Source organism: Chiloscyllium punctatum, chromosome X (assembly GCF_047496795.1).
Source record: "Chiloscyllium punctatum isolate Juve2018m chromosome X, sChiPun1.3, whole genome shotgun sequence".
Classification (NCBI taxonomy): domain Eukaryota; kingdom Metazoa; phylum Chordata; class Chondrichthyes; order Orectolobiformes; family Hemiscylliidae; genus Chiloscyllium; species Chiloscyllium punctatum.
Window position 1 is genome coordinate 19,461,777 of NC_092791.1, and position 15,691 is coordinate 19,477,467.

A 15,691-nucleotide genomic window follows, 5' to 3' on the forward strand; every position below is an offset into this window, starting at 1 on the left:
TGGTGCTGGAAAAGCACAGCAGGTCAGGCAGCATCTGAGGAGCAGGAAAATTGAAGTTTTGGGCAAAAGCCCTTCATCAGGAAACCGGCATTTGGTTTTCCGGCATTCGGCCCTTTCAGGCTGCTCTACCATTCAATCTGATCAGGCTGATCCTCTATCTCAATACCATATTCCTGCTTTCTCCCCCTACCCTGTCATTGCTTTAACGCCGAAACATTTATCTTTCTGTTTCCTGAATGGTGCCATGGCCTCTACACCTTTCTATGGTAGAAAATTCCACAGGTTCACGATCTTTTGAGTGAAGAAATCTTTCTTCGTCTCAGTATTACATGGCCTAACATGTATCCTGGGGCTGTGTCCCCTGGTTCTAGACTCCTCTCCCCAACTAGGGGAAACATCCTCACCTACATTTGATCTGTCCAGCCCTGTTAGAATTTTAAACGTTTCAATCAGGTCCCCTCTCATCCTTCTAAACTCCAGTGAATACAGATCCAATCAAACCAATCTCTTCTCATGGGGCAGTACTGCCAGCCCCAGTGACAGCCTAGTGAAACTTCACTGCACTTCCTCTCTGGCAAGTATATCCTGTCTTAGGTAGGGAGTTCAAACACTGAATGACATATTCTCAACCAGCCCCACTTATATACCAATATAGACATTGCCCTTATTCTATTGGACACGCTATCTTATTACACTTGCATTAATTTTGCAAAGACAGAATGTAATGTAACCTATTATCCATATACACTTTATATCCGCTTTATCTGCTGATGTGCCTATGTAAATATCCCAGTGATACTGCAATGACAGGGGTTTTGATCCCACAAGTGACATGGATCTCATTATCCTCAGGGTGAACGAGGTTTCCCAGGTGAACGCGGATCTCCAGGCTCTCAGGGACTCCAGGGTCCACGTGGTCTCCCAGGTACTCCTGGTGCTGATGGTCCTAAGGTAGGATTCTCCCTTTACTCGTACAAATGTGACCCTTGTGTAAGCGTTGTGTAACATGTATCTCTGACGTGAGCCTTTGCTTCATTTTGCAGGGTGCAGCTGGCGCTCCCGGCCCCAATGGTGCTCAAGGTCCTCCCGGTCTCCAGGGTATGCCAGGCGAGAGAGGTGCCGCTGGAATTCCCGGTCCAAAAGGCGACAGAGTAAGGTTTCTCTCTTGTCCCTTCCCATTTTTAAATTCTAGCCAATTGTAGAAGATTAATAATCCACAAGGATGTCTTGTGGCACAGTGGTAGCATCTGGGATCAAATCCCACCTTTGGACTTGAGGGCCATTGAAGCTGCGTCATAACGCAGCCCAAACAGGTTGATGATCAATCTGTAAATCCTACTGATAAACCGATGGCAGGCAGTAAGAGCAGGAGAGTTTCCTGGTCAGCCTGAACCATGTGGGAACTGCAGCGTAACAACCTCTCCACGTTATAGGCCTGCACACACAGGTTCCTGCCATGGGCAAGCACCATCCTTCCTCTGAGGGGTTACCACAAACACACAACAGTCACCATTTACTGTGAGCAAGCTTCTCAGATTTAGCACTATCTGCAATTGTCACTGTTAGTACAGTTTTTATTATTTTAGGCTTGAGCTACCCCATCTTTTCTGCAGGAAAGATAAAATTCTCAGGTAAGCTGGCTGAGGGTTCCATGATTAAGGAAAGAGCTAACCAAACCTGTGGCTAAGCATTTAGAAGGTGCTGCCTAAGAAGTCTTGGTGAATTAAGAAGGCAACAAGTAGTTAAGGTTGATGAGCTATTAAGCTCAGCATGTTTTGGATCTAATGGCCTTTTCCTATATCTAAGGTTACTTCCATTTTTGATCCCTTGTTGAACATAAGTCGTGTATGAAAGAGGATAGATCAAAATTCTTCTCTAATTCACAGAAAAATTAAGAGAATAAATTAATCATCCACGTGATGTCATTTGTGTCAGGTTTTGAGGAGAGATTAGTAATCAAGCAACTGACATGTCTTAGATTCTCTGGAAGATACAGGAGTAATTTTTCTCCCCTTCTCATTTATCTCTTAGGGTGATAATGGTGAGAAAGGACCTGAGGGCGCTCCTGGCAAAGATGGCGGACGAGTAAGTGAAATGCTGCCCACTCGGGCTTTCCATAATCAAGTTTCCGATTTGTCTGTTTACACATGGGCTGCTAATAGGAGTTAGTTAGTTAGATCTAATCTAAACATGCCGCAGACATTGTAAGTTCAGGAGCATTTAACCTGTATTTACATCCTGGATCTGATTGTGCTGATGTGCAAAATCATGCGAGGACTCTGGAAGAAGTAGCCCACAAGTTGATAATCCATCGATGTAGGTACCTACCTGTCTACATATAATAACAAATTTGCAACGAGTGTGTCGTCACACTGTCCAGTTTAATACATGCAAAGTCTGTGTTACACTTGCATCTAATTAGCTATCGTCAATAGTTTACGTCACAATTCATCACAGGTGAACACAAAGTTTCAGACAATAAAATAGTATTTTACAACTGTCAATATATAGAGAAACAATTACTCCCTAATAGATGCCCAGTTATTGACTGACACACATGCACATTTGCTCAATTAAAATCCCTTGCTTCGAGTGAAGCAATAGAACTGTGTTGCTATGACTATGTAGAGCCTTGGTGAGACCACACTTTGAGTATTTTATACGTTTTTGGTCTCCATAACCCACCGAAAAATATACTTGCCAAGGAGGGAGTGCAATGGAAGTTCACTAAATGGATTTCTGGTATGGTGGGATTGCCCTGTGAGGGAAGATTCAATGGATTGAGCCTGTATTCTCTGGAATTTAGAAGGACAAGAGGCAATTTCATTGAAAATTATAACATAACTCCAGCGGGTGGATGCAGTATGAATATTTTCCCCTGGGCTGGAGAGGATCGAGAACCAGGGACACAGTCTCAGAATAAGGGAGAAGCCATTTGGGATGGAAATGAGGAGGCATTCCTTCATTCAGAGTATACTGAATCTTTGGAATTCTGTAGTGCAGATGGCTGGTCTTTAGCTGGTGTCTTATAGATGGTTGTAGGGCTTGGGGTGGGGAGGGGAGTGGGGGGGAGAATAGGTGGAAATCACCATTGTGCTTCAGCCCAATCTCTACACATGGACATTTCCCAGTGGGTAATGATCAGGAGCAGAAACCCTGCATAATCTCACCAATCCCACAACCCAAAGTTACTGATGCCACTTGTAATGCCCTTTCTTTCCAAAGAGTGGGAATGGACGTTGTTCCTCGTGGGTGAGCGTCAAGCTAACAGTTGAGGTGACAGAATGCCTTCAGATATTCAAGGCTGTAATGGCACAGCTGGATGGAATACCTCCACTGTTGTAACTGACATTACAAAGCAAATAGCAAACAAAAGGAATTTCTTGCCACCATGTTTGTTGCAGTGAGATATCACTGCAGTTTTAGACTACTTACAGTGTGGAAACAGGTCCTTCGGCCCAACAACTCCACACCGACCCGCCGAAGCGTAACCCACCCAGACCCATTCCCCTACATTTACCCTTTCACCTAACTTGTCCATCTGTTATGTATATCTCTGAAATGGGTGGTAAAATACTCCTTTTTAACATTTCTCAGAAATCAGATTCTGATTATTGTAAAGTTGGCTGCATTTGAATACCTTTCTTTTCTGGGCTCTCCAGTAACAGTACCATTGACTTAGTGATGCTCCTGTAAGCAATGCAGCCAGTGACAGTGCACATGTGAGTCAATGCCCACTGCAGCCTCAACTTGAGATCGTATCTGACATGAGGTCTTTCTCTTTCTATTCTAGGGTTTAACTGGTCCAATTGGTCCCCCTGGCCCAGCTGGTCCCAACGGAGAGAAGGTAAAGACGATGATGAGGTTTACATTTGTGTAAAATCTAGAGAACTTTTTGGATAATTGATAAAAATGAAAGCATATTAACAACTAGATTAGTCTGATTGGTACAGGAGGTAGTCACATGCTGCTGCATCTCATTTTAAGAAATAAATATATTTGGTGAAATGTTTTGGAGATTAAAATCTCAGCAGTTCCTCACTGTAGCTGGTCCATGTATCTTAGTAACTCCTTTTCTCTTGTGTCTCCTTTAGGGTGAAGCAGGTCCTCGTGGGCCGACAGGTGCTGCTGGAGCTCGCGGTGCCCCTGTAAGTGGGATCAGTTGAATTCCTGAGTTTCTGTTAAAACTAGAGGAAAATGCAAATCCAAGCCTAGCTATAGGTTTACCAGAACTCAATCTGAGCAGTTAAGATGGTCAAACATAACTTGTTGAGCATCTACTCGCTCTGATAAAGTTCCGTGCTGCAGGTTGAACATTAATAGTTCGTGAGTTGGTGACAAGGGAGCCAGATGCTTCTGGTTCGAAGTCGACCTGGATTGGGACAAATAGCCTGGATTGATTTCGATGAGCTGATCCGGGAGATTGAATAAAGTGGTGCAACTTGACAGCTCACTCTCAGGTTGACCAGAGCAAGACTGCAATGTTATTGGATCCCACTTGAACTGGGGCAACTGGAGTAGTGGAAATTCTATAACAATCTGCCCTTTGGATTCAAAAGTCTATGCGTGTTGTTGTATTGCCAACTCAATACAGGAACTTGTATTACAGCAACATCTAATGAACCCCCAGGGAGAAATTGACACCAGTAGTTTGTTTCAGTAGAGTCCAGCCAGTATCTGAGACATTCCAGACATGGCCATTGTGAATGTTTTTGTAGCTATTGACATATATTCTTTAACATTATTGTTTATAATTTCTCAGAAATGGAATACATTATGCTTCAGATTACATCAACAATCTATAAAAAAGCTTAGGGCCTTCATTCCTGATGAAGGGCTTTTGCCCGAAACATTGATTTTACTGCTCCTCAGATGCTCACTGTGCTTTCCAGCACCACTCTAATCTAGACTCTGATTTCCAGCATCTGCAGTCCTCACTTTTGCCTATAAAAACGCTTAGCTATGTACTCACTTGTAATTATCAGTGCAGTTATAATGCCTATGTAAACCTGTCATGTTGTAATTACACCCTTCCTTCCACTGTGACACAAACTCTGGTGAACATATTTAATCAAAGCATGACCAAGAAGCATAAACTGTTTCCCTGGCAATTATAGACAGCAGAATTTATGTCAAGAATATATGTCTTTAAAACATGAGCTAACTGCCATTTCCTTCACCTGTTGAAGACTCCTGTAATGCACAATGCCACAGGAGACTGACTAGTTTACAATGAAATTTGTTTAGTAGTAACTACAGGGTATTTCAACCTGGGTTTACCTAGTTGTCTCATCTGTGATGCTATTTGGGATTTCTCAGTTCTTGCAGGTGTGAAAATGTCAGTTACTCAATTCAATTGATGCAAGTAGAAACCGGCCTCATAGAAAATCTGGAGGTATATGTGCATCAATCAATGAAGGGGGCAGGGCAGGTTGAGAAAGTGATAAATAAGGGAGGAGCAAATCACTGCTGAAGCTGGAATCTACTGAAAACAGTAAGGGAAATGGGATCCTGAGCTTTTAAACAGAGGCACAGAATACAAAAGCAAGCACGTTATTGCGAACCTTCATAAACATTGCTCCAGCCTTCATGGTGGCCAGTTCCAGTATCGCACTTTAGGAATAGTGGAAGGCTTGAGAGAAAGTGAAGAAAGATTCATGAGAATGGTTTGAGAGGTGAGGAATTTCAGTTATGAAGATAAATTGGAGAAGCTGGGACAAAGGGTTTGAGGGGATTTGATATGAGGTGTTCAAAATCGTGAGGGATCTGGACAGAGTAGATCAGGAGAAATTGTTTTCATTGGTAGAAGGATTGAGAGCAAGAGTGCACAGATTGAAGGTGGTTGACAAAAGAAGCAATAGCGACACAAGAAAAAAACATTCTTATGCCGTGAGTGGCTAGCTTCCAGAATGTGCTGCCTGAGCGGGTGGTGGAAGCTGGTTCAATTAAGGCTTTCAGAAGATTCATCGGAAGTGAGATAACTTGCAGGACTGTGGTAGAAGGACGGAGAAGTGGGGCATGCTGCATAGCTCTTGCAGAAGGGATGCATGGACATGACCAGCCAACTGGCCTCCTTGTGTGCTGTACTTTTTATTTGGTGGAACATGAGGAATAACGCTTTGATATGTGACATCCCCACCCCAACATTGTCAGTTTATTCAGTGCTGCCACTGATGTCTGTGTGTAACCTTGCTATCTTTGTGTTTCAGGGTGAGCGTGGTGAGACAGGTCCTCCTGGCCCTGCTGGCTTTGCTGGTCCTCCTGTAAGTATTGACTTCAGAAAGTAACAGTCACAGTAACTTCAAGATGCACATAAGCTAGTTAAGTTCTCCACAGCAAAGATGAATGGTTCTACGTAACAGGACTTTCTTTGCACAAGTTAATCCAAGCATTGTTCTATTCAAACTAGTGGCCGCAGATCCAGTCAACAAGCTCCCCTCAAAAACCACCAATCCCATTGTCTCATCAGTGCTCCTCTGCCACTGGGAGATATAAGCCTACCTCAACAGCCAGCTGTTAGATCGAGGTGGTGGTGTAATGGTTATGTTGCTGCGTTAGCATTCCAGAGTGACAGGCTAATGTTCTGGGAGCATGGGTTTGAATCCCATTACAGCAGATAGTGAAGTTTGAATTTGATTTTTTTTGGAATTAAAATCTAATAGTGACCACATAATCATTATCATAAATACCCATCTGATTCACTAAAGTCCTTTAAGGGAAGAAAATCCGCCATCCTTACCTACATGTGACTCCAGACTCACAGCAATGTGGTTGACTCTTAACTGTCCTCTGAAGTGGCTGAGCAAGCCACTCAGTTCAAAGGCAACTCAAGATGGGCAAATGCTTGAAATGCTGGCCTTGTCAGTGACACCCACATCTCATGAAGGAATGAGCAGCTGAAGGGTAGACTTACTTGTCGAAGATCTCCTGCAGCCTGGATGCCTCCCATCCAGATCCTCTTTCAGGATCAGTCCCCTGGCTGTTGAAGAGTAGATTCTCAATGCAGGAAGGTGAATCTTTGATGATGCATTTATTTTTTATTTCTTCCTAGTGACTAGAGATGGTGGGTCTGCCAAAGTCTTTGCTCTGACTGATAAAGAATCCAATATTTTCTGCCTCATGGGATCATCCACCTCCTACAGCCCCTAGGATGATGGAAGTCCAATCACCCTCTCGGATCCCTGCCTTGCCTGTTGAGGATCATGATCACCCTGATGTCCAGGTCTCAATCCAGGGTCCCTATGGGTGATGAGGGTCAGGAACTACCCCAATAGGTGACTAGGTCTCCCTCTGGGCTTCATGCTCTGGTTGGTGACAACATTATCCTTCTGGGAACCCTCACCTAGCCAATAAGTGATAGTCTTCTACCCCAACCACCATGCCAGTTAATGGAGACAAGATCTCTCTCTCTCTCTCTCTCTAAGGTTTAATTTCCTGGCTCATGCAGGAGAAAACTCCTTCTGAAACTAGGGGGTCACTGTTAAAATTCTTTCTCACAGAGGGTCAAGAGTCTTTGGGGTGAAAACAGAGTCCTTGGATATTTTTAAGCCAGAGGAAGATAGATTCTTGATAAGCAAGAGAGTGAAAGGTTATCTGGGTTTAGGAGGGAATGCAAAGGAATCAAATCAACCATGATCTTGTTGAGTGGTGGAGCAGGCTGCAGGAGCTGAATGGCCTATTCCTCCTAGTCTGTCTGTATGTATGTCATCGCTGCCCTCACTGGTGGAGGCCAGTTCTTGTCTTGGTCAACTGTCTTGGCTGATGAAGGCAAGATCTTGTCCTAGTCTGCTGCTTGTTGTCTTTTGATGTTTGCTAAGGTTGCATTTTCCCAGTGGTAGGACTCTACAGTGTACTGAATGCTGACAAGAACACTCCTGCACCTCCTTTCCTCTAGGGTTCAGATGGTCAAGCTGGTCCCAAGGGCGAACCTGGTGAGGCTGGACAAAAAGGTGATGCTGGTGCTCCTGGTCCTCAAGGTCCATCAGGTGCTCCCGGTCCACAGGTAAGACACAAATACATGATGACTAGTTCTGTAAAAGCAGTGGATTTCAATAACAGAGACATTATGTTGACATAGATTCACAGGGAAATCCCTTTCTCTCTCTTTTCAGGGTCCAACAGGTGTTACTGGGCCGAAAGGAGCTCGTGGTGCCCAGGGTCCCCCTGTGAGTATGGCTTATTCATCTAAAGTTTTGAAACAAAATGTTCCCCTTGATAGCTAACATGCTTTAAGACTGTTGCATTAAGCTCAGGTGAGGAATTCTCGTCCTCTGTTTGCAAGTGTTTTTCAGACATTAGCTTAAAAGTGACTGCCTTGTCCTGAAAACATGTGCAGCTTATTTGATATCCAAACATTAGTCCAGAGTTTGTTATGTACAGGGATCCCTTCATCACCCAATTGGATTCTGCAGATGGGATCCAGAAGCCAGCCTTGCTGGAGTCAGAAACTGGTTGCTCTCTGCTAGGGATGGTTAGGAACCTGGCACTGGGAGTCAGAAGCCAGTTAGATTCTAGCATCCTGCATTGGGGTCTGCTGGGAACATAATCTAGTAGCCCCTCCACTAATTGAGAGGTGAAAATCTGGAGTTTGGGATCCAGAGTCTAAAAGCCTGAATCCAGGAGCTTTCAACCAAAGAAGCCAGGAGCCAAGAGCTGACAACTGGAATCTGGGAACAAGTAGCTGGAAATGCTGAAAAACAGGATCTAACTTTGGAATTTAGAACAAAGGAGCTCCTGGAACATGAGCGAATGTGACCAGTTGCAAGTTGGAGGCTGCTGAAACAGTCGAGAATCAGAAACAAGGCTCTTCAACTTCTAAAAACCTTTAGCTAGTTATTGGTTTTGCCTCTTTAAACATAGTTGTCCAATAGCATTTACCAATAGTGCAGAGCAGCTCTGTGTGTGGAGCTGCGTAACTTAAATATGTTGAAATGGTATTTGGACTCTCAGCACCCACATTGAAGTGCACCACATTCAGTCTAAAATTTTGCCCTTTTCCCATTATTTTAATGTTCACCAGGTTATTCTAAATGACAGAAGACATTTTCGAACTGTTTCTGACATCAATCGGTGACAGATTTCATGAAAATCCAGTTTGCATTGCATTCAGTATTCTCACTAACTCTGCCTGCTTTCCATCTCCCACTTAGAGCCCCGTGGACACTCCTCCTCCCTCCACACATTACTGACTATCCACCCATTTAATCCCCCTCCCACAACCCCATATAAACACATCCCCCATCGCTGACCCTCCACACCCATTTAATCCCCTCGCACAGCCCCATATAAACACACACTCCATCACTGACCCTCCCCACCCATTTAATCCCCCTCCCACAGCCCCATATAAACACATCCCCCATCACTGACCCTCCCCACCCATTTAATCCCCCTCCCACAGCCCCATATAAACACATCCCCCATCACTGACCCTCCCCACCCATTTAATCCCCCTCCCACAGCCCCATATAAACACATACCCCATCACTGACCCTCCCCACCCATTTAATCCCCTCCCTTAGCCCTATATAAACACACACCCCATCACTGACCCTCCCCACCCATTTAATCCTCCTCCCAACGGCCCCATATAAAAACATCCCCTATCACTGACCCTCCCCACCCATTTAATCCCCCTCCCACAGACCCATATAAACACATCCCCATCACTGACCCTATCCACCCATTTAATCCCCCTCCCACAGCCCCATATAAACACATCACCCATTACTGACCCTATCCACCCATTTAATCCCCCTCCCACAGCCCCATATAAACACATCCCCTATCACTGACCCTCCCCACCCATTTAATCCCCCTCCCACACCCCTGTATAAACACATCCCCCATCACTGACCCTCCCCACCCATTTAATCCCCCTCCCACAGCCCCATATAAACACACACCCCATCACTGACCCTCCCCACCCATTTAATCCCCCTCCCACAGCCCCTTATAAACACATCCCCCATCACTGACCCTCCCCACCCATTTAATCCCCCTCCCACAGCCCTATGTACTCTCCCCCTATCTTTGGCTTTGCTCAATCATGAAATCCCAAATTAGAACCCATGTACCCTCTGAATACTGTGGGTGCTATTGCATGCATCTAAGGTCATCCCCTCTCCTGACCCACATCACAGTGGAGTATCATGTTAATAATCTCAGTCCTTGCCAATCCGATTGATTTAATACTCATCATTCAGATTTGTACAGGGGAAGAGTTGAGTGCAAAGCACTGTTTGGACATAAAGAGGAACTACAGTGCAGTGTTAAAAGGGGGAATTGTGATTATTAGATGAAATCGATAGAGAGGGAGACAGGATCACTATTAAAATGACAATGTGCACAGTGTACTATGAAACAGTGTTTAATGATACTGCAACTCTGCCTTGACATAAATTCAAGTGATTTCTCATCTTCAATCTTTTCTTCTTTTCAGGGTGCAACTGGTTTTCCTGGTGCTGCTGGTAGGGTTGGTCCACCTGGTCCTAATGTAAGTAACATTAGGTTTGATTATGACCTCTCTCTGTTTTGTAGCTCTCGGTAAAAATTATCCTTGGGAAGCAGGAAAAAGATCTGGTGTTTTTTGCAAATAGTGTACTACAATAAGCATGAGTGCTCTGGGTTAAGAAGTGGCAGAAACCAACCAGGGTTCCTCTTCCTACTCACTATGTAATATTCCCAGCTAGAAAATAAAGGATTAGGCTTGGCTCTGACACTTCCTTAGGTTGAAACAACTTGACTAACTGTCTCTGCTCAGACAGAAACAATAGGTACCTCTGTGTGTGTGCACTGGACCCATGTACATTATTACAATCCAGTAAAACATGCTGCAAGATGCAACATCTTCTGAAGTTGAGGCAGAAACTAATCTAATTGGCCGTTTACCCTCTCCAGAGGTCCAAGTAACAATTCTAACACATAGAATAGCTGCTGATTTCAGGCAAAATGGCAGGAGCCATTGCACAGCCCTGATGGATAACGAAAATTGGTAAATCATTGAGGAGTGTGCCTTGTGTGTGCAGTGCAACAGCACCCTGACTTTGAAGGTAGTAATGCAGACCTTTCACAGGCCAGTGAATGCAAAGAGATCAGTGTTCAGGTTGAGTTGTTGTGCTGTGAGCATTCTGACAGATAATTGGCAAGAATTGGGAATTGGGAAGTGGGCTGTTGGAATATGAATAAAAGAGATCCCATTATGGTTACAATTTAAATCCAGAAAATGAATGAAAATGAAATGTTCCAGATGACCATTTTAAAATAGTGTTCTATCGAGCAATTTAGGGAATTCTAACTGTCAGCCAGTGTGAAGAGCCAGTATGTATCATTATGGAGTTTATTAAAGTCCCAGTTGCTTTTATTCATCCCACTAGTACGTTTCTTTAGTTTTGTGTAGTAATGGCTGCTTCTTTTGCGACAGGGTAACCCAGGCCCAGTGGGTCCTCCTGGTGCTCCTGGTAAAGATGGTCCTAAAGGCCTACGTGGTGATCCTGGTCAGGCTGGACGTGCTGGTGACCCTGGTCTTCAAGGGCCAGCTGGTGCTCCTGGGGAGAAAGGTGAACCCGGTGAAGACGGTCCTCCTGTAAGTATAGAATAAGAGAAAGTCAACATAAAACAGCAGTGTTTCCATTGTTTAAAAATGGATGCAGGGGATGTGGGCATCACTGGCTGGGCCAGTATTTATTGCTCATCCCTCATTGTGCCTTGAGAAGACGATGGGGAGTTGCCCTTCTTGAACTGCTTCAGTCCACGTGTGGTGTAGGTGCACCCACAGTGCTGTTGTTGTTTGTGGTCGGTTTGAGAACAGTCTTCTTGGTTGATTTTGTTTCGCTGCTTTCTGTTACTTTACAATGTGCAGTTCGTGCTCCTAAGTGTTATTTCATTCCCTGGTAGGGTCCCGATGGTCCTGCTGGTCCACAAGGTTTGGCTGGTCAACGTGGTATTGTAGGTCTTCCTGGTCAGCGTGGAGAAAGAGGTTTCCCTGGTCTCCCTGGTCCTTCTGTAAGTATAGCATGACATTACATAAAACTGACTCCTTGCATTTAAAGTGTAATTAGTCCCAACATCACCTTACTGAGAGAAGTGATTGACTCTGCATTGGGTCATGTTGTGCTCTCAGTAATGGCAAAACTAATCAGACTCAACAATGACCATACACGTAAGATCCAGAGAGTTATTGACTCAGTAGAATCCATTAATAGCAGTTAGCAAAAATGAGTTAATTATAGAAGTCAAATGGAACATGCAAAATGACTTGAATAATATTAAAACAGAACGAAATGATATGCAGTACAAAGCAGTCCTGTCATAGATACAACACTGAGATCTGCTCTGTCAAATATAATGTACTGACATCTGCCCTGTAATACAGAGTAGTTTGTAGCATATACAGTACAAAATAAAAACAGTCCTGCAATGATTATGGAAGTGAGCATTCCTATATATGTGCAATAGAGAGAATGGGTGGTGATCAGTCCTGACTATACACAGGATAAAAAACAAACTATGGTATAAATACAATACAGAAACCAGCACTGTAATATTGCAGGAGAGAGACTAGCCTAATATCAAGAGTGTTAAGACAAATAGCGGCTAGCTCTTTAATATATACAGAAGAAACCAACTGTACATAGAATAGAGACCAGTCACTTAAAATGTACAATTTAAGAATTTTAATGAAGGCATTAGATATTAATCCAATGTGTACAGCTTGGAGACCAACTTGCATAGTATCGACTCCAGCTTAATTACTATAGGACAGATACCAGGACGATAGTAAACACAGTATACAGAAACGTATCTAAAATGTAATTAAACCTGGAAAATAAAGAGGCCAATCCGCAATGTAAAAATTTAGAAACAAAGCCAATAATACAGAAAGTCCAATACAGACTTGTAATATACAGGTACTGGCCCTGCAGTATTAAATAATAGAGATTAAACAAATATTGAAAGTATATCTGTCAACCTTGTGATTCTCTATACAGAATAGGGAGCAGTCCATAATATTGACAGTATATATTTATAGAAATAATACTTCTATATTACAGGTAGTCTGTGGACTCTCACAAGTAATTTCTGCAATGTAGGGACCAATCCTGCAACCATGTAATATATGTAGCAAAGGAAACAGAACTATAATATACACAATATGGAGAAAAGCCCTTTAAACAGGGTAGTAACTTGCATATAATTATGAGAATGGGTAAGAAGCCTCTAATGAGTTATACATACAAATACAATATAAATATCACCCAGTAATGCATGCAATGTGTTCAATAGGCTGTAATGCATAGTAATTAATATAAAGAACAGATTTGTAATCTAAATTCATCATCATGCTATCAAAGACTATTCCTGTAATATGTATGACATAGGGAGCAGCCCTGTAATATGGTCAACATAGAGACCAGTTCCATGGTATATAGTATTTAAAAACAGTCCTGTCATGCATTTAGTGTAAAAGCAACCCTCAAATCTATACAAAATGGGAACAGCGCTTGCATATGGATAGTATAGAAACCAGCATCATACTTTTATTTGGAGAACAGAATTCAATCTGAAGCAGTATGCTGAAATTTAAAATAAGAGATTAGAGAATGCATGCAACAGAAAACAGCCCTACATTATAGTGTAGAACAAGATAGTACAATGACCATCCCTACATTTTATACAGGTAGGTCATGTTGAATTTACAGGATCATGACTCGCCCTATAAGATATATAGTGCAGAGATGAGCCTTGTAGAATCTCCAATCGAGAGAGTGATGCTAACGATTGTGCATTATAGAATCTGGTTCCAGATAGAATGTACAGTGTAGAGACCAGTCTTTTAGTCGCTATGGAACAGAGACTGGCCCTATAAACTATATAGAACAGAGGCCAGCCCTGTAGAATGTATAGAAACCATACCTATAGATTGTACAGTAGGTACAATCATACCAGCTAATAGAATGCAGAGAGTCCAGCTCCGTAGAATGGAGAGTATAGACAACAGCCCTGTAGAATATGCACTATAGAGACAAATTGCATGGACAGTACAGTATAGATATTGGCCCTATAAAATGTAGAGAATGTACTGGCCCCATGAAATGTATAGTACAGAGACTGGCCCTATGGAATATACAGTATAGGAACTCCACAGTATTTGGTCCAGCCATTGAGAATGTCATGGTATTGGGTTCAGTCCTGTAAAATGTACAGAACAGAGATTAGCTGTGTAGAACATACAGTATGGGATTCAAATCTGTATGTTGTATAGTACAGATACAGGCCACGTAGAATGTACAGGATAGAGACCAACTGTGTCAAATGTATGGTATAGGGCTCATATCTGTAGAATGTACAGTATAGAATGGCCTGATTAGAATATATGATATGTGATCTGGCCTTTTAGAATGTACAGTGTAAGCCCTGCAGAAAGGTGCCATTGAATGTGTAGGATAGAGGCAGATCCCATAGAATACACATAACATTAAATGGCCCTGTACAATGTACATTATGCACCCAGCCCCACAGAATGTATAACATTCTGTCCATCCTTGTAGGGTATAACACTGGTTACAGACTTGTAGAATATACAATACAGAGATCAACCCTATGGAATATACATCACAAATCCTATCCTGTAGAATGTACAATGGAAGGTAAATAAAATGTACACATTGTCCAGCTCTGCATGTTACATGGACCAGCTGGCAGAAAGTACAGGTTAGAGACCAGACCTATAAAATGTAGAGTTTAGAAACCAATAGATTTTGTAGTATAGAGATTAACCCGACACAGCTTACAAAATAGGGAAACATTCTGTAGAATGTACACAATAGAGACAATCTCAATGGAACATATGTTACAGAGACCGGCCCTGTAGAATGTACAGTGTAGAGACTCACACTTTACAATACAATGTAGAGAGACCAGCCCTATTGGATTTAAAGTATTGAAAATAACTCCATACAATACATAGTTTAGAGGGCAGCCGTAAAGAATGCACAGTTTTAGAGATCAGCCCTACAGAATGTACAGTACAGAGACTGAACCCATGAGCTGTATAGTGTAGAGATATACAACATGGAGGCCAGTTTTATGGAATACACAGTAGTAGGATCAGCCCTGTAGACCATACAACATGGTGACCAGCCCTGTTGAATGCACAGTATAGGGATTGGCCCTATAGGCTATAACATACAGAGACCAGCCCTAAAGAATACATAGTACAGAGATTAACCCGATAGCATATACAGTGCAGAGACTGACCCTATAAATTATATAATATAGGCACCAACCCTGGAGACTATATAATATAAGATCAAGTCTGTAGCATGTTCCATTATGCCCTGTGCAGTGAACCATATTGTCTGCTGGATCACTGTGTAATTTTCATATGGTGTGGTGGATCGCAACTTGCTGTGGAACACACTGAATACTGCTTCTGAATGCATACTGGATCACACTTGAGTACTGGAGCATGTTGAGTCTTATTGTTTCACTGAGCACTGTACCTAACTTATTGAAATAGTAATTATGTTGTGTATTAGATCATGTTGAGTACTGGGTCATGGTGGTTATAAAATCACAATACGTGGGAGCTTAACATTTTCAAGATAATGACCAAGACTCAAACTCTGAAAACTGTTGTGAACTGTTTTGTGTACATTGACATTTATTCTGTTAGACCATGTGGTGAATG

At 42.7% G+C, this 15,691-nt stretch overlaps 1 protein-coding gene across 2 annotated transcripts in view; it reads left to right on the forward strand.

Annotated features, from left to right (window-relative positions):
- The window catches only part of LOC140471179 (uncharacterized), an 81,924-nt gene that overhangs the window by 50,678 nt on the left and 15,555 nt on the right, over positions 1-15,691 (forward strand). For both annotated transcript variants that reach the window (XM_072567067.1, XM_072567068.1), the window contains 11 exons: positions 853-951; positions 1,044-1,151; positions 2,032-2,085; positions 3,794-3,847; positions 4,095-4,148; positions 6,210-6,263; positions 7,895-8,002; positions 8,112-8,165; positions 10,442-10,495; positions 11,423-11,584; positions 11,896-12,003. In XM_072567067.1, coding sequence (XP_072423168.1) covers positions 853-951; positions 1,044-1,151; positions 2,032-2,085; positions 3,794-3,847; positions 4,095-4,148; positions 6,210-6,263; positions 7,895-8,002; positions 8,112-8,165; positions 10,442-10,495; positions 11,423-11,584; positions 11,896-12,003 — 909 coding nt within the window. The remainder of the gene's footprint in view (positions 1-852; positions 952-1,043; positions 1,152-2,031; positions 2,086-3,793; positions 3,848-4,094; positions 4,149-6,209; positions 6,264-7,894; positions 8,003-8,111; positions 8,166-10,441; positions 10,496-11,422; positions 11,585-11,895; positions 12,004-15,691) is intronic.